The sequence below is a fragment of the Diplotaxodon limnothrissa genome, linkage group LG4 (genome assembly GCF_057381915.1).
Source record: "Diplotaxodon limnothrissa isolate DT_005_m linkage group LG4, D_limnothrissa_male_GT1.1, whole genome shotgun sequence".
NCBI classification, from domain to species: domain Eukaryota; kingdom Metazoa; phylum Chordata; class Actinopteri; order Cichliformes; family Cichlidae; genus Diplotaxodon; species Diplotaxodon limnothrissa.
Genome location: NC_140599.1, coordinates 6,174,024 through 6,198,637, shown reverse-complemented (window position 1 = coordinate 6,198,637; position 24,614 = coordinate 6,174,024). Strand labels below are relative to the sequence as shown.

The window sequence follows — 24,614 nt, the reverse complement described above, 5'->3', positions numbered from 1 at the left end:
ATGTGTGGCTAACAAGATGTGCAATACATTAAAAAATGAATATAAAGTGTGCACTCTTTGTTTCATTTGACAGTTTTGATTCTTTGTGGGTGTTCACAGATCCTGTCTACTAAAAATCTTTCTTCTCTGCCAATCAGCATAACTTGAGTCTAGAGCTGTTGATGCACATGATGTATCACAGTGAAGACTTGTGAACTGAGAGCTAGCCATGCTTAGAGTACCATGCACCTCTCTGATTCTTCATAATTACAGAGAACAGATGTTGTTGCAGTTATTAGAACATAGGCACTTCATGCAGGACTGAATTAGACACAAACTAAATCCCCATCTTGCTGTTGCTTTTATTTATTTTTTCCAGCTTCTCCATTTGCCTTCTTTAAGATATAGCCCTAAAGAACTATGGGAGGTGTTGCATTGGATGTGGGTGATTCCAGGGTGAAGGCTCCAGACGGAGGCTGGGGCTGGGCAGTGCTGGCTGGCTGTTTTGTCATCACAGGCTTCTCCTATGCTTTCCCAAAAGCGATCAGCGTATTTTTCAAAGAGCTGATCAGGGAGTTTGGTGTTGGATACAGCGACACTGCATGGATCTCCTCCATACTGCTGGCCATGCTCTATGGCACAGGTAGGCTGCTACCCTTTGTATTCAGTATTCACATTTTTTTTAACTCTTTGTACTTGGAAGCATTATGTACCTATGCAGTTCTTTAATTTAAAAAATACTGCAATAGAAGCTTTTTGAAACTCCCTTTTGCCCCATTTCATCCTAAACATTTGTTTTGATTGAGCACTGAACACTGGAGACAGGCACAGAACAAAACTCCACAGTCTGCAGCCCTGGATCAAACATAACAGTAATCCCGGAAGCGTGAGCAGGACAGAAAGAGGGGAAACACACACCATGCTCAGATGTCATGTTTTCAGCTAATAGCTCTTTGCGAATCGACTTATTGGTGCAAAAATTATTATTTTTTGCTGTCAAACTGTGTAATCCATGGCATCACCCTAAGATTCAGATTAAGAAATTGGAACAAATTGTGTGTTAATTAAAAAGTGTCTCTTTGCAAATTTGTCTGACGTGCAGACACAAACACTGGTTCGTTTCTTGAGCTTTGTGTAAAGAAATAAGGGTTAGCTCGAGGATTTGATGATCTCATTTTGAAAATAATGTATCTGCATATTCTCAGAGGGATATTTTATATCATATTAACAATGATATAAAATGTGAAATTTTGGAAAATGCTTGTGTTTGTACCTTAATACTCGCCGCTTTTCTTTTCATGTGCTGCACACTGCGCCTGATGCATGCAGTCATACTATGTTACACTTTGTCCAGGTCCCCTGTGCAGCGTGCTGGTGAACCGCTTAGGCTGTCGTCCAGTCATGATGGTGGGGGGCCTCTTTGCCTCTCTGGGAATGATTCTGGCCTCCTTTGCCACAAGTATCATCCACATCTACCTCACTGCTGGAGTCATTACAGGTCACGAACACTTGTACATTGTCAAATAAAATCACACAATGCTTTACGCCCAATAAATTAAGAATAGATTACAAAACAATTGTTAGAAGAATGCATTAATGTTTTTCCTATATTTCAATACATCATAATCAAATTATCCCTGCTTGCTCTGCATTTGTTTTTCCTTCCTGCTCCCTCCCCCATTGGGCTTTTTATAAGCTGCTTAGGTTTATAAACACCAAAAGGTGCTTTGTAAGGTACACCGGCTTACAACTACTTGGTTAAGTTTGGGAAATATTGTGGTCTGGGGTCAAATAAGCCCCTTCACCAAAGGACACCTTGTGTTTAACTGAGACAAGCCTGCAGCTTTGATAATGAGAACACCCCAGTGTGCCGCCTGGGTTAAGGTTACAGTGAAAGTATACTCCACCGCAGGTGCTTATCGGATCATTGAGCAGCATTTGAAACCGTAATGTAGGTTAGTGGTACAAAGGTTTCAAGGTAACAACACCACAAATACTTTACAGGAGATGCTGTCAGAAAGTTTGCATCATTATACCCATTAAGATATATTAAATCATATGGCTGATGTCATGTAAACAAGTTCTGCATGAGCATATCTCAAACATTAGAGTAAGGTTAGAAACATCTTGAAATGCTTTGTCTCCATATCATGTAGAAATGTAGGGAAAAAGAAAACTATGTTAATGAAAGCAGGTAAGTTCAAGTTAAAAAGGCTGAAGAGTGTAACCCTTTCTTTTATTTGCTGCAGGTCTTGGATTAGCCCTGAACTTCCAACCTTCTCTGATTATGTTGAACCGCTACTTCAGCGAGAAGCGTCCTCTGGCCAATGGCCTTTCAGCAGCAGGAAGCCCCGTGGCCCTTTGCTGCCTCTCGCCACTGGGACAGGTACTTCAGTATCAGTATGGATGGAGGGGAGGATTTCTTATCCTTGGTGGTATCCTGCTGAACTGCTGTGTGTGCGGGGCCCTCATGAAGCCTCTGGTGGCCCCAAAGAACCTCAAGGCCAAGAGCTTCGAAGAGGACAATGACAAGGAGGAAGAGGTGAAAGAGGAGAAGAAGAAGTCAAAAGCCAAACTTCTGGACTTCTCAGTGTTTAAAGATGGTGGCTTTGTCATCTATACTGTGGCGGCATCCATCATGGTGCTGGGACTGTTCGTGCCTCCTGTGTTTGTTGTTAGTTACGCTAAGGAGCTGGGAAATGAAGACACCAAATCTGCTTTACTGCTTACTATCCTGGGATTCATTGATATTTTTGCACGGCCAACGTGCGGTATAATCGCTGGACTCAAATGGGTCCGGCCTCGCTGCGTCTACCTCTTCAGCTTTGCTATGCTCTTCAATGGAGTCACTGACCTGATTGGCTCACAGGTGAGTGATCACATACTTCCTTGAACTGGAAAATGAAGTCCAAACATTGAAGGTTTCTGTTCATTATTTTGTGTTTGTTCCCAGGCCAAAGACTATGCCTCTCTGGTGGTATTCTGTGTCTTTTTTGGCGTCTCCTATGGGATGGTGGGTGCCCTACAATTTGAAGTTCTCATGGCAATTGTCGGTACTGAGAAGTTCTCCAGTGCCATTGGCCTTGTGCTCCTCATGGAGGCCATTGCTGTGCTGGTGGGGCCACCGGGTGCAGGTCAGTGTCAGCATCCTGGGCCATTTGACCCAGTGCCTCTGTGTGTGTGTTCCCGTTACTTCCTGTTTTACTTTGGTAGTCTCCCATCTGTGCCATGTTTTGCTTTGCTTCTCTTACTTTGACGGTACCCTGTCTCATGTGTTATGTTTATGTTTTGTGTCCCAGCTGTGTTCCTCATGAGCTTCCTGTTCCCTCGTCATTCCCTGTGTATTTAAGCCTTTTGTTTTCTTCTGTCGAGTGTCGCAGTCTCCCTCATTCATGGCTGTGTGTTTCCCAGTTTGCCTCTTTGTTTACTTGTTCATACATGTCCCAGTATAGTTTTGCATCATTTCCCTTGTGTCAGCAATAAAGCTGCTTTTGAGTTTACATTTGGCCTCCGTGAAGTCTGCGTTTAAAAGGAAGACTTGTTTTATTTGGTAGTAGCTGTTGATCGTGAGCCCAACAGGAAGATATGAGGTTGTATCCAAGACCAACGGGTCATAGTTGGGACTTTAGTGATTATTTAATTGGCTCATGTCTTATACACAGTTCAGTAGCTGTAGAACCACTGTTAACAAAAATAACTTGAAGTAACTGTTCTCTGTACCACTGTATCACTATCTCAAATCATGTGAAAGATTTAAGATTTTCACCCACTCTTCTTTACAGCATTACTTCAGGTCATGGAGGTTTGCTGGCATTCAATTAAGCACAGCTCTCTTAAGGTCCCACCACAGCGTTTAAATCAGGTTGAGATCCATTGCAACACTTTTTTTCATATATTCTGTTGCAGCTTGGCTGCCGTGCTTGGGGTCAACATCCCGCTGCAACAAAACAAACACAAATCCTCACTCCTCCACCACCGTGCATGAGATGTAGCGCTGTGCCTAATGGCCATCTCCACTTTGGTTTTATCTGTCCAGAGGACATTGTTCATACTTGTTCATCTTTTTCTACCCTGGACAGTCATGAACATGCTAATTGTAGCCAGTAAAGACCAGGCTGGTAAACTGCCAAAATGATTTTTAAAGAGGTGTTCACATTACCTCTGGCAAACCTGATCTGGGCCACCAAAGGGCCGTCATTCTTTGTGGTATGTGGGCCATGTGTAAGTTGTGTGCAGCCACGGGCTAGTTGTAGACACACTGCTGGCCCAGAACTGTTTCAGCTCTGGCCCCAGATGTCAGCCTAATGTGCACCTTAATCAAGCCATGTAATAACAACATGCGCCAGAAGTGCTCTATACAACATGTCACATTCACCCAATCGCACACTTTCTCTAAACTGAGTGCTTCCTAACTACATTCATTCACATAAACACTCTTGACATGCAGACTGGAGGAGACAGGGAACCACTAACCTCCCGATCAGTCGGTGACCTGCTCTACCTCCTGAGCTACAGCCATCCACTGGCAAAGATGAGTAAACCGTCACTAAGTTTTGGACAAAGTGTACACTCACAAACCTGTCAAACCTGCATTTGAAACGTTGGCTACCATAGCAGTGTAGTATTGCAACATGGCATTTGAGTCTTCTAACTAAAATAGGACAATAGGAACATAAACAGTGCCATCACTGCCAGACCTGGCCCACATCTGGTTGACATACACCCTGCCATGACACCAGTCAGTCAGAAGTGCCACCTGATGCCGGACCCAGGGAAGACCTGTTTTCTATGGGCCTGGGCCACATACATAATCGAGCCAGATATGGCATGCCATCGCATAAACAGTGGCGTCATTGCCAGACCTAGCGCACATCTGGTTGACAAACACTCTGCCATGACACCGGTCAGTCAGAAGTGCCAGCTTGACACCAGATCCGGGCCAGACCTGCTTGCTATGTGGGTACATACCCTTTTAATTGCTTTGGACTGGTAAACATGCACTTAGTTTTTTTTTTTTTTTTTTTTAAATTGGACTGCATGTATACTTCATAAAAACTGTTCATATGTTAGGGTTAGTTACTTTCTGTCTACAGTTTTATTGTACAGGATGATTTAAGCACATTTTATGAGTTATGAGTGCAGAAATTCAGATAATTCTAAAGAATCCATAAACGTGTCACTATATGTTTATTTAAACCAGCATCGCCACAAATGAAGCGAAATCATTTCTACTATATAATTGCATCTTTCACTGTGTTCTTCCGTTTCAGGCCGACTGCTCGATGCCACCAAGAAATACATGTACGTCTTCCTGCTGGCAGGAAGCGAGGTGGTCCTCTCCGCTGTGGTTCTAGCTACCTGCAACTTCTTCTTTATCAAAAGGAAGCCCCAGGAGCCATCTCACAAACTTGAGTGCATCACAGTCACAGATGACACCAAGACAGAAGTATGCAGCAGGCCTTTGGAGGTAAATGATGAAGAGGAGAAGGGAGAGAGAGAGGAGCAAGAGAAGGAAACAAAGAGGGAGGTATCGAAGGAGTTGAAGGAGGAGGAGGAAAAAGACAAAGAAAAAGTAGACGAGGTCAGGCCAAAGAGCGTAACAGTGGACTCACAGGAAGTGGAAAAGTTCTTGAAAGAGCCCCAACTAAATGGTGGCATGACCCCCAGTCCTGAAACATGCCTGTGAAAATGGGTAGAAGACGGGATTATTTTCCACACAGCTCAGTGACGTGAACGGGACCACACCGTACTGGATAGTTATTCCCCATGATGTAGTGTTTAACCCAGGTGTTCGTGTCTGATATGGCAGATTAGAGTCACTGCCGTATCAAATACTAATAGTTCTGTGAGCAATATTTTATCTCTAGATGTTTTTAGTGTGGTTAGCTGTCACAACACTGCCTTGTCTATACAGTTCATGTTAAAAGCCACCAGCAAATAAAGTTGAGGGATAATTTGAAAGAATATTCTGTGTTTTTACTTGAAAAAAAAAAAAACACATGAGAAATTCAGTAAATGTTGTGTAAATGGTTGATTCAGCTTGTTTTAAAGGGTCAGGAAAGCTTTATGTAATGATGGTTGTGTAATGACCAGAAGCTCTTCTCCACCCGATGTCCAAAGCTGAAAATGATCTTCCCACCTGATCTGTGCCGTCACCATTGAGATTGATAAAACTATGTTTTTTAGGACGAACTTTCTAAAGGTTGTTCCCAGTCAAGTGGTAGCTGTGTGTGGATTAGAAGCAGGCTCCAAATATTATTTGTAGCTTCACTGTGATGTTAGGATTAGTTAAAAGTGTGATGTTTTAAAGAAGGAAGCAGTCGGTTCAGTCTGAGGTGCTTTTGGTTGAAGGTACCAGTCTCTCTTACCCTCCTTCACTATCAAGCATCAGATGTTTTCAATGCACTGTGGTACATGTGTTTGACTGTGGGTATCTGTTGTTGGGCTTAATGTGCTGATTGTGTTGTTCATCCCCCAAAAGCACCAAGTTACGCTACAAAGCAAATTATATACAGATAGGATAAAGACGCAGTATGTTTGTATGGACCAAAGGACAGGCTGACTATATGTGTGTCCCCTTAGGATCGATTTACTGATGACTATAAAGCTTTTCCCTCATGTTGCCTACATGCTTTGTACTGCCTGTACTGTTTGTGTTTCAGTGAAACAGAACATTAAAGGGATTGTTTTGGCTTTGTGTCACTCGTTTTAATTTTCACAGAAATAAGTGCAGAGATGCAAACTTAGTGAATGTTTGAAAGATGGCAGAAAACATGAAAGGAACTCCTGGGATGGAACTGTGCAGACTTTTACCATTACTATTACTATTATGTTATTTTGTATAACTTTTGCAGGCACCTACCAGGAAGTTGTTTTACAGTGAGGAGAAAAAAGAAACATATTTTCTGTTATAAATATTATATCTCTCAGATTTGGATAAAGACCAAACACGTAGCTAAAAGAGAGTGACTATAGTAACTACTGCTCTATGTCTAAATCGGTAACTGAAAAAAAGCTGCAGGGTGCTTCCTGAAATACATTTTCTCAGCTGTGTTTGCAATACTTGGATTCATAACCATCGGTTCTCTCAGACCATTACTTTAAGTAAAATCTAAGAATCAATAAATAACATCTAAGTTGAAATCAAACGGGATTGTTACAATTCAGTAAGGAGACAGCAGGAAATATAACACAACAGCTGGGTGAACATTGAGATCTGTCAGTATCCATGGTGACGGGTGATTTCTCATGCAAAGATGAGTGAGTGGGGCTTTGTGTGCCACTTAGATTAGTAAAGGGCCATAATGGTTACATTTGGATCATTTAAAAGGTTGACTGGTTTGTAGGACGGCCTACCACAACAGCAACCTGCCTGCAATAAATGCTGGACGTCTTGTTTCTTTTAAATTGTGTATGTTATATGTTGTGTTTTAAACAAACAGAGCTTGTCGCTGATTGTTATGCTTTGTCTTCGTTTTGTTGTTTAAAGCTAAAACACGAGTCAGTGTTATTTGAATGTAGAGTATTTGCATTTCTGTGTGAAGCTGCAGTTAAACAGGTGGTGAGGAGATATGTGACTATGTGAGCTTATGTTGTTTTTGTTTTTATTCCATTAACTGTGTTACCATGTTGACTGTTAATCCGAAAATGGAATAATGTCGCTGTTTGCACCTTACTACTAATTCCTGCTGAATGTCACATCAGTCAAATACGACCGATCCAGACTTTTGTTCTAAATGATTTGACTCTATTTTGTGTGGAAACCATATGTTCTAATGCAGAAATAAATCTTTACGACTGTGTAAATGTCTTGACTATAAAAATGTAATCTAAATACCTGTGTTCAAGTGTCTGTTTAAATCTATATTATTTATGTATTTATGTAAGAAAACTTTATTTAGAAAATTACATTTTAGAATTGCACAAGAATTGACTCAGAAATCATTGGCCACATGGTCCGTGGGGTGACCTAAAATATGATTGGCCCAACACCATTAAACAAGAGAATGTCTGTTTCACAACACCCTCACTATGTTCTTGTTCTCTCGCCTGTGCCACCCCATTAAATACATTACTGGAAATTGTTTTATTTTACATTTAATATAGTTTCAGTGTTGTTTTTGTTTTTGTGTGGATGGTGTGTGTCAGAGGCCAGACTTACAAAAGGCAGTGCACTCACAGTCTTGTAGACATCCCATGAATACCTCATCAGGCAAATTGCAATAACATTTTGACCAAACTAACAGATATTAAAACTAAACATAGTACCTCTATATTTTTCCATCCATCCATCGCATATCCTTTTGGTGCTGGAGCCTATCCCAGGTGTCATAGCGCGAGAGGCGGGGTACACCCTGGACAGGTCGCCAGTCTGTTGCAGGGCTAACACACAGGGACAGACAACCATTCACACTCACATTCATCACACCTGTCGGCAATTTAGATTTTTCAATTAACCTATCCCCACAAAGTGCATGTCTTTGGCCTGCGGGAGGAAGCCGGAGTACCCGGGGAGAACATGCAAACTGCACACAGAAAGTAATATAATATAATTGCAAAAATAATTGTTTGCATGACAAGCAGTTATGCACTTTTTCTTAAGTGAGATTTAAAATGCCGAACACTTAAAATAATCACATATGTACGGTCATTGTACGTGTACTGTAGATTTATTGTTTCGTCTGGTGCTTCCATGCACCACAGCACATGGGGTCAGTAAAACACTGACGTAGACTGATGCCAACTGCTTTTAAGCAGACGAAGAAGAACAAGCGGGGGAAACTGAAAAAGGTTTCCGACCGGCGATGTTTCGCTGTTACACATAGTTGGAAAGTGCTACGCCAGGACTACAGGTGAAAAAAACCCTAATTCCTAGATTTTTAAATAGGTGCAGTCAACACATGAGCAAGGTTAAACGTAAATGTCTTAGAGATGTATCATTATGTTGGGATATTTTCTCTGTTTCTCAGCTGGTGGCTGTGTTTCTTACTACGGTGGGACATCATGCGGTACATGTCTGTTCCCTGCGGTTAGCTTTGCTAGCTACATGTTGACACAGTTCAGGCACAGTTGAAGAGTCAGTGATACATGCTAGAGACACTGGAGCCACAATTTGTCCAATTGTCATGGAAAAATAAAGAGTACACTTTCGTTAATTAATTTGAATAATAAGTGGACGATTTAAACCAAATATAAATAAAAAGAAAACGGACAGTTCACTACTATAATTATACTGCAGCCCAATAACACAGTCAGGAATGAAGCCCTGAAAGTAAAATCCCCAGACAGCGTTGAAGGGTCAGAGGCTAAACACTGGACATTTGGTTGGGGTTGATTCTCCCCATGGAGAATCAAAAAATGTATCTGTTACACATTTACCTGATGGGCTACCTCTGCTTATTCTTCCTGCTTCTACGTTATTGTTTTATTATTTATTTTAGCTATATTGACAGGGTTTGGAGTAGTTGGCTAGTTTTTCAAAAACTTATGCCTTGATGAGTTTTTGTGTTGAAACTGCAGGAAAATAACTTTTTACCTGTGCAGCTCAGGAGGTCATCTACTAATAACAAGGTTGATGGTTCGATCCCTGACTGCTCCAGTCTTTATGCCAAACATCCTTGGACAAGATGCTTGCCCCCAGTTGTTTGAATGAACGTGTGAGAATGTTAGCTAGAAAGCACCGGCATAGAAAGAGCATTGGATGCTCAGGTAGAGTAGAAAAGCTGTATAAGAACCAGTCCATTTACCTCTTATCCTTCCTTTTCTCTCAAAGTCAGCTGTGATGGCCAAACTTCAGGGCTTTGAGTTTTGGAGGAAAACTCTGAAAGAAGCACGCTATGTGGTGGCTCCCATGGTGGACCAGAGTGAGCTGGCTTGGCGTTTGCTTAGCCGCCGACACGGTGCTCAGCTTTGCTACACCCCCATGCTGCATGCTCAGGTGTTTGTCCGTGACGCCAACTACAGGAGGGAAAACCTCTACAATGAAGTTTGTGAGGAGGACAGCCCTCTTATTGCACAGGTGAGAATCAACACTGAGTTGAGTTCTTTGTTTGTTTGTTTTTAAATAGTAATATCAGTAATTTAAAAATGCTTTTAATAGTTTTGTATTTTCTATTTATTTATTTTCTTTTTAAACTTCAAGACGTTTGTGGTGCAGTAAAAAAAATTCAAAGTGCAGGCTTTTGTTATTTGTCCATTTTTAATTTAAATTTTCAGTTTTGCCCATTTCAAAACCTCCTTATCAGAGGCAAAGAAAGAAAGAAACAAATGTAACCATTACATCACCTTAATCACTTCATCGGCTGTTGCCTAATCTAAATCAGTGTTCCATCCTCTGTGTGTCAGTTTTGTGCCAATGATCCAGAGGTGTTCCTTCAGGCAGCTTTGCTGGCTCAGGATTATTGTGACGCCATTGATCTCAACCTGGGCTGTCCACAGATGATCGCTAAGAGAGGTAAACCTTTCATTCATATATGAACCCATGAATTTCTTACGTTACCATTTCTTAAAGATTGCATCAGAAAGAATAGTGTTGCCAAACTTGCAGACGATTGAAAGGGGAACTTGACACTGATGTTTTTCTTTTCTCTTTTCTTTTTTTTTTTTTAAGGACACTATGGAGTTTTTCTACAAGATGAATGGGACCTGTTGGAAAAAATGGGTAAGTCTGTGTTTGTGTGACTGAAGACTGTTGTTGGACATAATGTTTTCACGAATATTCATGATGCAAAAACATTTTTCCCACATCTTCTGTTTGTTTAATCAGTTTAATCTCAGGCACCTAAACTTTCCCCTTATTTGTCAGTCAGCTTAGCCAACGAAAAGCTCAAAGTGCCAATCACGTGCAAGATCCGTGTGTTCAAGGAGGTTGAAAAAACAGTCCGCTATGCCCAGATGCTCGAGAAAGCTGGATGTCAGGTATGACCTCTGCAGTAATTTGAATGAGTTTGCCAGCTCTCCGGCTTGTCACTTCCCAGTCTGTAGCAGAAACAGAATTGTCCTTTTACTTTAGCTGTTGTTGTAAGGGGGGGGGGAAGATTTTTCTAAGTTGAGCTTCGTACAGTGTATAGAAAGACACAGACGAGCGGGCTGAAGCTGGGCTATTGTAAAAGTCACCATAAGCAAACTTTGCCAGTATGTATTTTTAAGGATGTGTTCCATTTCTATGTAAAGTCCTTTTACAAATAAGAGCTTTTAAGGAAAACTACATGCACAGAAAACAGTGTGTTACATTAGAAAATCATTTTTTAAACTGGAGCAGTGATGAGGAGTAAATTCAGCAAATCTGATGTTTGGTGTGGCTCGGCCATCTTTGTTTTACGCTTCACTGAACGAGCGTAACGCACAGCTGCATAGTTTATTTTCATTTCTGACTGTTGATTTGTGTGTTTGCTTTAAATGGTGTTTCCAGAAGCATTAGAATAAATCTGTGTTGATGGGTCTTGACGTGTCTCCCAGCTGCTGACAGTGCACGGCAGAACCAAAGACCAGAAAGGCGCCATGACAGGTATCGCTAGCTGGGAGCACATAAAGGCTGTACGGTGAGCTGCTCGTCTTCTGTATCTGATGTGGGATGGATTCCTGTTTCCAATGTTTCCTAACTAATAATTAAATGCAGTAGCTTTGATATTAAAGCAAAATCTGATGAGCCAAATAACATTAATGTATATTGACTTCTGTGATTTGTTACAGGCAGGCGGTAAATATTCCAGTATTTGCTAACGGCAACATCCAGCACCTCAGTGATGTGGAGCGCTGCATTCAGGAAACAGGCGTGCAGGGAGTGATGAGTGCAGGTCAGGAGCAGGAGTTTGTTTTATTTATTACTTTTCTTCCCTGATGTGACGATGACGACCATAGCAACCACAATTTCTGTGTTGTATTGTTCTTAGAGGGGAACCTCCATAACCCAGCGCTGTTTGAAGGCCGCAGCCCCCCGGTGTGGGAAATGGCTGAGGAGTATCTAGAGGTGGTGAAGCGGTATCCTCCATGTACGCTGTCCTATGTTCGAGCCCACCTCTTCAAGCTGTGGCATCACACGTATGTCTCTCTTTGCCTCCTGCACTTGGAGATTCTGTTTCCCAGAAATGCTACTGGTCCAAGAGTCAAATATGGCTTCTTTGATTTATAAGCTCAAAAAAATACTTGCTGATGAGTTTATTGCCTCAGTCATTAGTTTAAATTACTGAATACAACATGATTTTAATTTTACACAGTGTGGAGTAATAAAAAACGATAAAGTCTGGTTTAGGAGCTCCGCCCCTCGTCTATTATGTGTGTTTTAAAACATCAGGGCCAATAAGTGACATCACAGTGTCCATCTTTTCCTATACAAGCTGTGGTGGATCAAACTTTCTCTGTGATGACCTACAACACATTTCAGGTGCCAGCATACATGAACATCTGTCCTCTGTGCTTATTTTAACATCGGGCATGACACCAGGAAGGTCTCAGTAGTTCCTAATAGACTAAATGATAGCGTGTCATGTCTACCCAGTTACTGAGTTTAAACATAACTGCACCAGATCATATTTCATGCTCGCTGTTCATTGAGTGATCTAGTACAGGGTAGGAAACATACACAATGTTTCTTCCTGCTATAGCTCAGCAGTACTGCTTTAAAATGTGACCTTTCCTGCATGCTGCATGCATGTGTCTGTTCAGGCTGCAGATCCACCAGGACCTGAGGGAGGAGTTGGCCAAGGTGAAGACTCTGGAGGGTTTGGCTGACGTTAGCAAACAGCTGAGGCTTCGCTGTCAGGTACAAACAGGAAACATCCTTTCAAATATGCACAACTGAGGAGGTAGCTAAGAGCTCAGCATTACCATAGCGACAGAGGTGAAACCAGAAGCAGACGGACATTATTAAAGTAATCATTGTATGTTTTTATATAGTTCTGTGCTGTGTAGTGGGTAGACTGCAGTCATGTCTGTGTACTACAGGCATTTCAGCAACACAGTTCCCAAAGAATCCGTGGAATGATGTGATAATGAGGTGCATTGTTCGGTAGCAAGTAGACTTTGTGTTGCATTAGAAACTCACCATGACCCATTTCCTCTATAGTTTTCACATGTAGTCAAGATGTCATCACAGCCTTAACACCTACAAGGTGCAAGAAAGTTCGATTTTTAGAGGCAGACACTAATATTTCAGTCAAATGCTGATATTAACCTGATGTTGTCTGTTGATTTTTTTAAGCTTTAAGGAAAGCGGCACTGACACCATGTATAACTGCTTAGAGCAGGGGTGTATAACTGCTTAGAGCAGGGGTGTCCAACTCCAGGCCTGAGGGCCGGTGTCCTGCAGGTTTACATGTGTCCTTGATCCAACACAGCTGATTTAAATGGCTAAATGACCTCCTCAACATGTCTTGAAGTTAGGACTGTTTGATATAACGATATATATCAGATGGCGATACGAAAACGTCTATCGTTTCGTTTTACGCTATCGTTTGTTTCGTGGTGTCGCAACATAAACCGTTTACGGCAATATTTTTTTTTTTTTTTCATCGTTTTGATGGTCACTGTAGTGGCTATATGAATTTCTTAACGTTCTCTCTTTCTCTTATAATTAAAATAACCACACTACGGATGGACAAGCGACTGTTTTTATGCGTTGTCGTTAGCAATAAACTGAAATGATGACAAACAGAAGGACCAGTAAAAAAAAAAAAAACCAAGGACCTTATTCCTAAACAAGGGGCTGCCTCTGTAGCATGGACATGGTTTGGTTATGAAAAGTCTGACACGGAGTAGAAAACTGTGCGATGCAAATTTTGCTGCAAACTGGTTTCCACCATGGACTCAAACATGACAAACCTCTTCTACCACCTACGCAAGAGTCACGTAAAAGAGTATGGAGAGAGTTTACGGATGAGAAGCAAAAAAGAGCCGTCAGGTGCTCAAAATAACCCTTAAACTCAAACATTAGAACAGGCTTTTTCCCCGCATGTAATAAATACTCAGAAAGAAAATGGCAGACGTTACAACTTATGTCTAAAAATGTATCGTTTCATGCATCGGTCAAAACAGTCGACTCCAGGTATACAACGCCCAGCTGGAAACACTTCACGCAAGTTGAGCTGCCCGAGATTCACAGACTTTACAAAAAAGGAAAAATGTTTGTGGTTTATATCGTTGTCGGGACGATAAATGTCTTATATCAGGATATGAGATTTGGTCATGTCACACGGTCCTACTTAGTAAAGAACTAATTATTTGGTTCAGGTGTGTTGACCCAGGGTGAGATCTAAAACCTGCAGGACACCGGCCCTTGAGGCCTGGAGTTCCTCACCCCTGGTTTAGAGCTTCAGCTTGTTCAGTTGCTGCTTGTTCAGGGTCACATGACCTTTGATTTGTATGTCATAGTGTAGAAAGTGTTTACTGTCCTTTCCACAAGTTGGGAAGTTTTTGTAATTCTAAAAAAAGAAGGAAAAAATTATTAGATTCATTAGCATAGACTTTTTACATTTTTGCTATATTTTAGTTTGAAATGCAGCCAATGGGTTTGTGTGATGTTATGGCACCCTCCCAAAAGGTTGATTCTGTTCATCTGGACGTACCTTTTGGGATTTATTTACCTGGATGATTGAGCATGCATCGAGACATTGCGGCACTGAAAGTTTCCTGACTGTGGCTTTCTGTCTATTCAGGAGGAGATAGCCAAAGGAAAAGATTCAGAAGATAAAGAAAGCGGACTTCCTTTCCCCCACTGGATCTGCCAGCCATATGTCAGACCAGTGTAAGTCACAACACATCTCTACTTACTTCAGTAAAAAGAAAGTAATGCACATCTTTTGATCCATGAACACACTTCTCAAAAGATTTCTCACTGATGGATGATCACGTTACAGGCCAAAAGAGACGGTTACCAACGGTAACAGCCAGGCATCAGTGTTGAAAAAGACAGTTTGTCAGAAGAGGGCACTGGAGGACTGTGAGTCAGCTGACACACTCTCTAAAAACAAGCAGAAGAAGAGATCCCGCAACCCCAAAAAGAACTTCTGCCCCGAACAGAAACGTAAGTTTGTGCTGTCAACTTAACCTGCTGGTCAAAAGTCTTAGAACACCCCAATTTTTCCAGTTTTTCTAATTGAAAATTATGCATTTTAATGTCTCATTGCACTCTGAAATGAAAGCATTGTACAAATACGGAATTGGAGTTTTAAAAAAAAAGTATCTACTTTTGACAGATATAACAGCTGAACACACCCGTGGGAGTCTTTCTACAATAGAAATCAAATATTCTTCAGAAAGTCCTTCCCAATCTGTTGCAGAAGGTCCCATAAATGTGGCACTCATAGGTCGCTTTGCTTTCACTCTTCTGTCCAGTTCATCCCAAACCAGCTCGATGGAGACTCGATGGTCATTATCTTGCTGTAGGATGAACCCCGACTATTTTCTAGGCACAAACCAGAGAGTATTGCATGGCACTGCAGAATGCTGTGGCAGCCGTTTTAGTTCATCACTCTGTACAAGTCGCCGACCCTGGATCCAGTAAAAAAAAAGCCCCAGACCATCACTCTTCCTCCTCCATCTTTGACAGTTGATGCGCCACACTGAGGAACCATCCTTTCGCCTACTTGATGGCGTACAAAGATCCTACATGTTGAAGATTTCAAATTCAAGACTTCCAGTCTTCCACTGGTGGGGTTTCATGGCCCAGGCAAGCCTCTTTGTCTTATTCTGACGTCTTAGCGATGGCTTTCTTGCTGCAACTCGTCCTGTCATACCTGCAGCTCGAAGTCTTCTCTTCACAGTTGAGACTGAGACTTGCTTTCTATACCACTATTAAGCTGTGCTTGAAGCTGTTGTTCTGTGAGCCGCTGATCACACAAGGCGGTTAACTCTCAGAAACTTGTCCTCTGATTCAGTTGTGGCCTCTTCCTGTCACAGTTTCTGAGGCCTTTTGATGTTGAAGGAAACTGTGCTCACTGACACCTTGACCTTCTTTCCAATTTCTCTGTAGGAATAACATTTTTAAGTGTTTGATGGTCTGTCTCGCTTCCATTGTTAATTCCCCTATTCACGCCATCTTTGTAGCAACACAGAATTTTCTGCAGTACAATACTTTCAGGTGATGCTCACAAGTGTATGTTACCACACTGCTTTTATGCAGACAGAGGGGGTTGTAAGTGTAAATGACCACGGCAGACCATGCTTTGTTGCATCTTTATTCAACCACTTTTCCCACACACGGTTGCTGTACACTTACAATGGGCTGCAGCTTTGCGGCTGCCAGGCACACACATCGACAGCAACCCCATGACGGGACCCTACACCACTCTGAAGCTGGCGAGGTGTGATTGTGATGCCGCACAGGTGCATTCGCCTTCCCTGCTGTGGCGCCGCCACCCACGCCCCGCCACAGTAAGTAATCCAGAAAAGTTGGAACACCTGTAGGAATTAGTAGCACCAGCTTGATCAACCTCCATTGCTGCAGAACGGCTTTAAATTGTTAACCCATATTGTGTTCTCTGAAAAAGGCCTTTTGTACATTATGTACATATTTTTCAGTTTTGTGTAACCTTACCTTTTTTTTTTTTTTTTTTTTTTTTTTTTCTTTTTTTTTTATTAAACTTCTGGCAGTTCACCATTTACCTTTGTACCATTTCAAACTTTTCATTGGACTTGAATTGCAATAAATAACTGGAAAAATTGGGGTGCTGTAAGACTTTTGACCGGTCTTGTAAATTGTCAAGTTCCTCATTGAAAATGTGAGTCACTGGTCACTAATGTGCATCTTATTTCTTCCTGCAGCCAAATACATCAAATGTGAACAATGTGGTAACCCAAAGGTAAGCAGAATTCAAACACTGACCTTCTAGTTTGGACAACAGATTAAAAGATGAGCTATTAGATTCAATTGTCAGTTGCTCAAGCACATTTTCATAAAGGTTAGACATGACATTTAGTTAGAAATTCTTTGTTTTGTTCCATTCGCACCGCTTTTGAGATTAAGCCACTTAATTTGCTTTTATTTGATCGTTAGCCTGAATCCTGTGAGCTTTTACTTTCCTCTGCAGGGAAATAAGTGCGTCTTCAGCCTTTGTCGAGGCTGCTGTAAGAAGAAGGCTTACAAAGAAGTGGCAGACTGTCCAAGTAAGTGTGTACGTACACACACTCACTCACTCATGAGGTGCTGTGTGTTGATCCTGTGTAGTGGATATGATTTCTAATCACACTGTCTGCTGATTTATTGACACAAAGACTCCCAGAGTTTATTACCGCCACATGTTAGGACATTAATGTGTTAGACTGGGTTACACAGTCCACAGCAATACAATACAGCAATTATCCAGATTGTGAATCCACAATCAAGAAAAAGAAAAAACAAGAAATGAAAAGGATCGACTCATCTGTGATATAAATGTGTTTATTTCCTGTGTTTAACAGGCCACGGGCTGAGGTTCAAGACCAAGGCAGAGAAACGGAAAGCAGAGGAGAAGGAGCAGGCGGAGAGATCCACAACAGAGGTGGAGAGAAGCGACCACATTCCTCAGCCTCTGCAGGATTCAAGAAGGGAACTGGAGGAGCCTCGGCTGCTACTATGAGCAGGACTGCAGCCATCTCTGCGTGCACAAGCCACACACTCACTGGAGGGTGGAAGTAGTGCATGCAGTAGTCGGTGCAGCTAAGTAGTCTGTTTGGGACTGATGGTGAAGTGTCATCAATCAACAGACCAAAAAATAAAAGCTTATTTTTATGTAAAAGGGATTTCTAGGTGAATAAGCAGTCGGGGCGGGGGACTGGCAGTGGTTCAAATATAATTTATTTATTTTTTAAGGACAGATATTCTAAAGACATTATTTTGCCCAAAGTTGTTGGTGAGTCTTCACAGGGAAAGATTTAGTAACTTGTTGGTGGCAGATGTGTTATACACACATGTAGATGCTGCATTGCTCAACTGCTGTTCACTGGAACACTGTGCCAACATATACATACATATATAGCTCAGGGAGAGCACGGTCTCCTTTTGCTTATTTCTCTGTGGAGGCAGAACACAGTTAGAGTTTCTAAGTACTTGAACTGTAAAAGGATCCTGAAGCAGTTTCGATTGTTCAAATGCTGCAACTGTACTTATGGTACAAGATGTTTAGTGTGCTTAATTTTGTATGTACAACTCAAGCACACACGTTAATGTCTGTCACGTTAATGCTTTGAAGCATTCTGACAAGTTAGGACTACCTAACCCATCATAGGGACTGATAAGTGTCATTTTCAGGCTCATATACATTACTTTGATTAAAGCGTTCATCTTCTTGTTCAAACATGACAGAATCCATTTTAATTCAGTCAGAAGTAAAATATAAAACCAGTTCTCACAAGTGGAACTTTACTTATTTCTTAGTTTGACATATATTTAAAATAAGTGGCGTTTCATACAGGAGCTGGTCAGAAGCCTTAGTATCGCCTGAGCAAGCTCTTCTGACATGACTGGATGCAGCATCTACCTGTCTATATGTGTTTAATTAAAGTCATAAATGTGGTTACTTTCTTTATTTTTCATTAAGATTAGCCATAGTGCACTGTGTGCCTTTTGAATGAAATCACTGTCTGTCCAGAACTTGAGCATAAAGGACACAATTCAGCGCTCCCTCTGCTGCTGAGTAAAACATGCTCTTGTGTATACAGGGTAATAAGGTACAATGGACATCAAAGAGGATGTGTGTTTTGTGGTAGTTGGCCCCACACTGTCAAAGGTTGGGGGCAACTGTAAATTTGGCAACACAGATGAACAAATATATAGATTTTTATCTGTAATGGACGGAGCTATAATGAAATCACCCTCTGGTTTCTGGACTCTGAATTTTTGAAAATACATTTTAATTCTTCCCATTGTAATTTTTAAAAAGTCCTTTTGGGTGGAAGAGTTAAGTTGTGAACTAGCTCTGCTTAGTTTGGTTAGCAAGCGTCATCCACATGCATATGGCTCTCACACAAACCTGCTAATAAGGGACAAAGTAAAGAAGTCATAAATTGCACTCGTCAGCCTTTAGCACAAACTTCTTGGACTAATGCCATTTAAAAATGCTTCAAAAGGTGCAAAACTCACAAAAATGCTAAATCCAGGTAACTCGGATTAACAGGACTCCTGTTCAACATTGTGGTAAAGTCCCTAATGTTAAGTCTTAGAGGTGTTCAGATTCAGAGAAAAAATCTATTGACACTACAACAAAGGTCCAAACCATTTTTACAGCAGACAGTAAATGCACTTTTAATATTGTAAAGCATTTTAGCAAAGTGTTTGGTGACTGACAGCCTCAAGTGGCGAATCCAGGAACTGCAGTTTTTGCTTCACGTTTTCAGGTTGCTGTTTGGGTGGCATTGATGTCTTTGTCTCCTTGGTAACTAGCTTGTTTACTAACAGGACCACCTAAGCAAGCCCAAAAATGCTTTAACTAATTCCAATATTTTTTTTATTACTTATGCCCTAAAATAGCTGGAAAGTATTTACTGTTATGAGCTATTTTAGATCCAATTTTTAAAAAAAAACATGAATTTTGGTTGCAGGCTCCAGTAGCTTCCTGTTTACGTTTTTTCTTATTTTTAAATTTTTTTTTATTTATGACAAATTGGTAAACCTGTCGATTTTATTTCCTGCTTTTCATATTGGTTTTTCTTATAGCCTTTGCAGCTGGTACAATGCAGTATTTTAAAGCAAGGTGCGTCATCTATGCTAACATAAATTGTGTTTATAAAAATAAACATTAATACTAAGGGTGCAACGATACACAAAATTCACGGTTCGGTTCGATACTTTGGTGTCACAGTTCGATATTTTTTCGATACAAAAAAAGTTCATGCCTTTTTAATTTGTCATTTATTAAAATTATAAATATATATTTTAACTCAAAAGTACAGTTTTTAAATTTAATGTTGCTGAAACAACAAAATAATAATAAAAAAATCTATCTGATCGAGAAATCACTCATCTTTGGAAAAGAGAGTTTATTACAGAGAAATGGCTCTTTCCAAAATAAAAGCTATACTATACGCTTCTTCTGGGCTATATTCTCAGCAGCATATTAAACATATCAGGTCCCCATAAGGAGAATCATGTGCTAACGGCTGTCTAAATGACTCGAGTAAAGTTTGTAGCATGCGGGGTCGAAGGAGCTTGGAAAGAAAAGCGTCTGAACTTTGAGTTGCTTGAAGACGTTTCACCTCTCATCCGAGAAGCTTCTTCAGTTCTAAGGTCAAATGGTGGAGAGTCCCATATTTAAACCCAGTGGGAGTTTCCCCACAAATAGTACCTCCTTTTTGACTCCCATCACCCTCTGGAACACAGACTTGGAGTAATCAGGACCCTACACCATGTTCCCTCTAAGCCTGAAGGGAAAAAGAAGGAACACACACATGTAAAGGAAGCACTCAAAACGTGCGGCTATCCTAAATGGGCGTTCTTAAAGTCAGCAAAGAGGCACAGAAAAGAAGACCAGACACCAGCGAGGGAGGATAAGAAGGACAGATGCAACAACATTGTCATCCCCTATGTAGCCGGTGTATCAGAGAAACTCAGGAGAGTTTTCTCCAAGCATGACATCCCAGTGTATTTCAGACCCAGCAACACGCTCAGACAAAAACTGGTTCACCCGAAAGACAAAACTCCAAAACACAGACTTAACAATGTGGTGTATGCTGTACAGTGCAGCGAGGAATGCTCAGACCTCTACATTGGAGAGACCAAACAGCCACTTCACAAGCGCATGGCACAACACAGAAGAGCCACCTCCACAGGACAAGACTCAGCAGTCCATCTGCATCTAAAGGTCAAAGGTCACTCTTTCGAGGATGCCAATGTTCACATTTTGGACAGAGAGGACAGATGGTTTGAAAGAGGAGTGAAAGAAGCCATCTATGTCCACTGTGAGCGACCATCTTTGAACAGAGGCGGGGGTTTACGACACCAACTCTCTTCCATCTATAATCCAGTTTTGAGATCCCTTCCCAGACGCCTTAACGCCCACTCACATCCTGGGCCATCTGACCTCAGGAAATCACATGATAGGGTGGGGCCAGGTTTCACAGTGAGCTCACCCGAAACCCTGGCTGATTGGGACCCACACCCAGTTTTAAACGTTGGCTCATGTGATTAGGTAGAGGATCATCAGTGGGTCCTTTTGTCCCTCTGTGGGGGGTCACTCCCACTAGGTTTAAATCTGGGACTCTCCACCATTTGACCTTAGAACTGAAGCTTCTCAGATGAGAGGTGAACCATCTTCAAGCAACCTAAAGAAGCCCAGACGCTTTTCTTTTCAAGCTCCTTAGACTACACACCTTTTGTGTTATAAATAACACAAAATTAATATTGAACACATCTGTTTTAGTTATTGTTCCATACTGCATACTGTATTTTATTTTATTTTTTACATGTTAATATGAGAATTAGTCAAAAGAATGACGTGCCTCTGACCGCATCAGTTTATTCTGTTCCTGTTGTTGGATATACACTATAAATATTTTTGAGCGCAGAGTGCCATCTAGTGGTCAAATCAAGGTGGTCAAATTGTGAACGAAATTTGGAAAGACTCTCTTTCAAATGTGTCAAAAATGAGACTTTCTATGATGTAATATTTAAGGGGTGTCAAACATGCAGACCATAGACTAGATCCCGCCCACCCAAGTCTGCTGGTTGGATTTGCAAAGTGCACTGTGTGGCTATTATGGGTTGGGTTTGAGTGTAAATTCTGAAAAGTTAAAAGGTATTTAATAAAACAAAATAAATAAAAGTGAGAACAAAGCGGTAAAAGTCTGTCATTGTAAAAAGAAAGTTTTATACCATCTGCAAGCTGTCAAAGATAAGTGATATGTACACTTTGTCTCCTGAAGAGGGAGCACCTTTGTTCACCTGGACATTTACTAAAGTAGAAGAAAGAAAGAAAAGATAACAGTTGATTTTATCCAATTAACAAACTGTTGTTATGACATTTAGTCACTGCAGAGTAGTTACAACACAGAAATGAATCAGGTGGATGAGGTGACGGAGAAGGAGGAGATGAAAGGACACAAGGAGAAATGATGCAAGAAAAGACGACTGCAAAGAGTGTTGTCTTGTCTTTACATTTCTCTCTGCCCCCTCATGTATGCCTGTCTAGAACCGGCCCAGTATTTAATATAGACTTGTAAAAATGCTAAAAATCAGATTGAAAAATTTGCACACATATAACTATGTATCCAAGGAAGGCGTTGCTATGGACGTGGGGGTGTCATCAGTGCCTTTTTTGAAACATGTGAACAGGAATTCTTCAAATCACAAAGAGACACTAAAGTGATGCTTTAAAGCTTTAATGCAAAGAAATCTGTTAACTGAGCCACAGTCAGCTACCATTACCATGGAGTGACAGTGCTTTACAGGAAAGAAGCTAAAAGTAAGACAGCTTATGAGATGAGTACAGCGGGCAGTGTCGGTTTCTGAGGAGTTCACATCTCAGCTGGAGCTTTCCCAGGACGGTGGATGTAGTCGTTTATGAAGGTCAGATACTTTGCAACCTCAGTACAGACGCCAGGGCCGTCCTTGGGGCCACAACCACCAGAACTCATGACTCCCACCTGAACTAATTTCCCCCCTTTACGGCACACCAGTGGACCACCATAGTCTCCCTGTGGAAGCAAAACACACAACTTAGACTTAGATTCAACAATAAACTCCAAAGTAACGAGTAACTACTAGTTTCTGTCAATTCAGCTGACTGAAAGTAAAGTACTTCATGTGTGATAAATCAAAAAGTGTTTGTTTATTTCAAAGTGGTAATAATCCATTTGATTAAATGCAAAAGACTAAAAAAAGGGAAAAACTCACTTTGCAGGCACCCCTTCCCTTGCTGTCATTTGTGCATAGTGTATTAGAGGCTATCTGAGGAAGCCTCTCCTTACAGGTACTCTGAGAGATGATGGAAATCTTGAGCTGCTGAAGTGTTTCTGGAGCTTTCAGTGGAACTGTGGACACACAGGAAAAGTATGGAAGTGACAGAAAGGTGATGTTTCTTATCTGTGAAGTACCTTACTATGCAAAGTATGGACGTAGGCTATGTTTATACACAATTAAATACAGTTTACTGGTGACAGTATGGCAATTTACAATGGATCTGTGAGCCTGCCTTTTACAGCGTGAACATTTTAAAGCCTACTTTCTGTGCTTAACTTACCACCATTTCCCACTTCCCCCCAGCCAGTGATCCAGCACTCAGATGATGGACCAAAGGTGTCATCCTTGTCAGGCAGAGCCACTGGTGCAACATCTTTTGAAAATGTAATCGCTTTCTTCAGCTTGATCAGAGCAATGTCATTTTCGTAGTTGCTGTAGCCCAGGTCTCGGTATGGAACAATATTGGCTATACCCATGTAACGGTGAGCCGCCTTTTGCAGCTGATATGCGCCGACAACAACGAACGATCGACGATGATCATAACTGCATGACAAGAGAAACACACACATTAAGTCTCATGTATTTTGGAATGACCAAGCCTTCAACAAAACAACACTACACATGGGTTTTGTGGACACTGGTGCATTCAGCAGTTTAAAGGGCTGCGCATGTTTTTTCATAGTTGGCAGGAATTAAAAGAAAAGGAGCTGCAGTGGAGTAAACATTACATTAGTTTGGACTTGATGCGGTGTCTGCTGGGTGTGTAAATATGCAGCTACTCACTAAAAACACAGCTTAAGGTGCTGAAATGTGCATATGGTGTATTTAAATACTGACTGAGGCCTCCAGGTCTGACAAGTTAGGCCCACTCACCTAACTTGTCAGACCATTTCAGGACACTTGTCAGAAAGTGTCCTGAAATGATTTTGTCTTTATTGGCCAACAGTGAACGTCCCTATGAGTAATTATTCCCCCAAAATACTCACATGCAGTGTGAAGCTTTTTTGTTATGACTGCTCTGGAGGATGTTCATAAAAATAATGAGACACGTTTCTGCAAACACACACAGACTTACTTAGCCACGCACTGTGCAGAAGTCAGCACCCACTGCTTTGCAACGACGGTGCCGCCGCAGCCCCATTTCACCAATTTCGAATCTTTAGATGTCATGTTGAGGTGAACCATCCATGGCCAACTTTCCTTTTTGGCATCCTCTGCACCAATGATGGAGCTCCTCACTTCATTTCCCAGTAGACCTGAAAAACACAAACAAAATGCTGGATGTAAGTTTGAGGCATCTAAGAAAATTAAATCCCATGTTTGCTATTTTGCTCAGAATGGATGATAAACATTAGAGCATCAGTCTATCGAGGCTGCACTCTGAAATCTGGGCTCTGGAGTTGGGAAATTAAGGTTCAGCATTTTTCTCTCTCACCATCACTGTTGTGCAGCAGTACCAACACAGTTAGCAGAAGTTTGCAGAAAGCCATGGCCGTGATGAAGAACAGTGTAGCAGTACCTCTGTGTGGTGAGGGGGGAACAAGTGCAGCTTTATATGCACTGCTGGAGAGATGACTATCATTAGTCCCGCCCTTTACATCTCAAACCACACCTAAAAAAATGTACATGTGTTTTTAACATACAGTGGAAAAATTGTTGAAGAGTTTGGTTGAATATTCTGGCAACGTGACAAAAATATATATTTTGAACAATCGAATGCCATCTTTGATGAAAGAGTTTAACTCTTTTATTTGATTTATCTGCACTG

General features: G+C 41.3%; 3 protein-coding genes across 4 annotated transcripts; 2 read left to right on the top strand and 1 right to left on the bottom strand.

Annotated features, from left to right (window-relative positions):
- Positions 1-399: 399 nt before the first annotated feature.
- Positions 400-5,665, top strand: slc16a3a (solute carrier family 16 member 3a). Of its 2 annotated transcripts, XM_085352023.1 has the most exons (6): positions 400-622; positions 1,334-1,477; positions 2,229-2,848; positions 2,933-3,113; positions 5,250-5,425; positions 5,462-5,665. In XM_085352023.1, the coding sequence occupies exons 1-6, from the start codon at positions 400-402 to the stop codon at positions 5,663-5,665; spliced, it is 1,548 nt and encodes a 515-aa protein (XP_085208149.1). The 2 variants fall into 2 exon arrangements, with proteins under 2 accessions (XP_085208149.1, XP_085208147.1); XM_085352021.1 differs by having other exon boundaries at positions 5,250-5,665.
- A 3,130-nt stretch (positions 5,666-8,795) lies between these two features.
- dus1l (dihydrouridine synthase 1-like (S. cerevisiae)) lies at positions 8,796-17,604 on the top strand. The gene is made up of 14 exons (XM_085352020.1): positions 8,796-8,831; positions 9,756-9,997; positions 10,324-10,432; positions 10,589-10,639; positions 10,784-10,896; positions 11,437-11,519; positions 11,671-11,774; positions 11,871-12,018; positions 12,643-12,739; positions 14,631-14,719; positions 14,832-14,998; positions 16,738-16,775; positions 17,004-17,079; positions 17,374-17,604. Exons 2-14 carry the CDS (start codon positions 9,761-9,763, stop codon positions 17,529-17,531), a joined length of 1,470 nt encoding a protein of 489 aa, XP_085208146.1. The 5' UTR covers positions 8,796-8,831; positions 9,756-9,760; the 3' UTR covers positions 17,532-17,604.
- A 4,652-nt stretch (positions 17,605-22,256) lies between these two features.
- Positions 22,257-24,361, bottom strand: LOC146633129 (tryptase-2-like). The gene is made up of 5 exons (XM_085352019.1): positions 24,282-24,361; positions 23,922-24,102; positions 23,127-23,389; positions 22,781-22,917; positions 22,257-22,581 (listed from the first exon to the last, which is right to left on the bottom strand). The coding sequence occupies exons 1-5, from the start codon at positions 24,334-24,336 to the stop codon at positions 22,402-22,404; spliced, it is 816 nt and encodes a 271-aa protein (XP_085208145.1). The 5' UTR covers positions 24,337-24,361; the 3' UTR covers positions 22,257-22,401.
- Between the last annotated feature and the right edge of the window lie 253 nt (positions 24,362-24,614).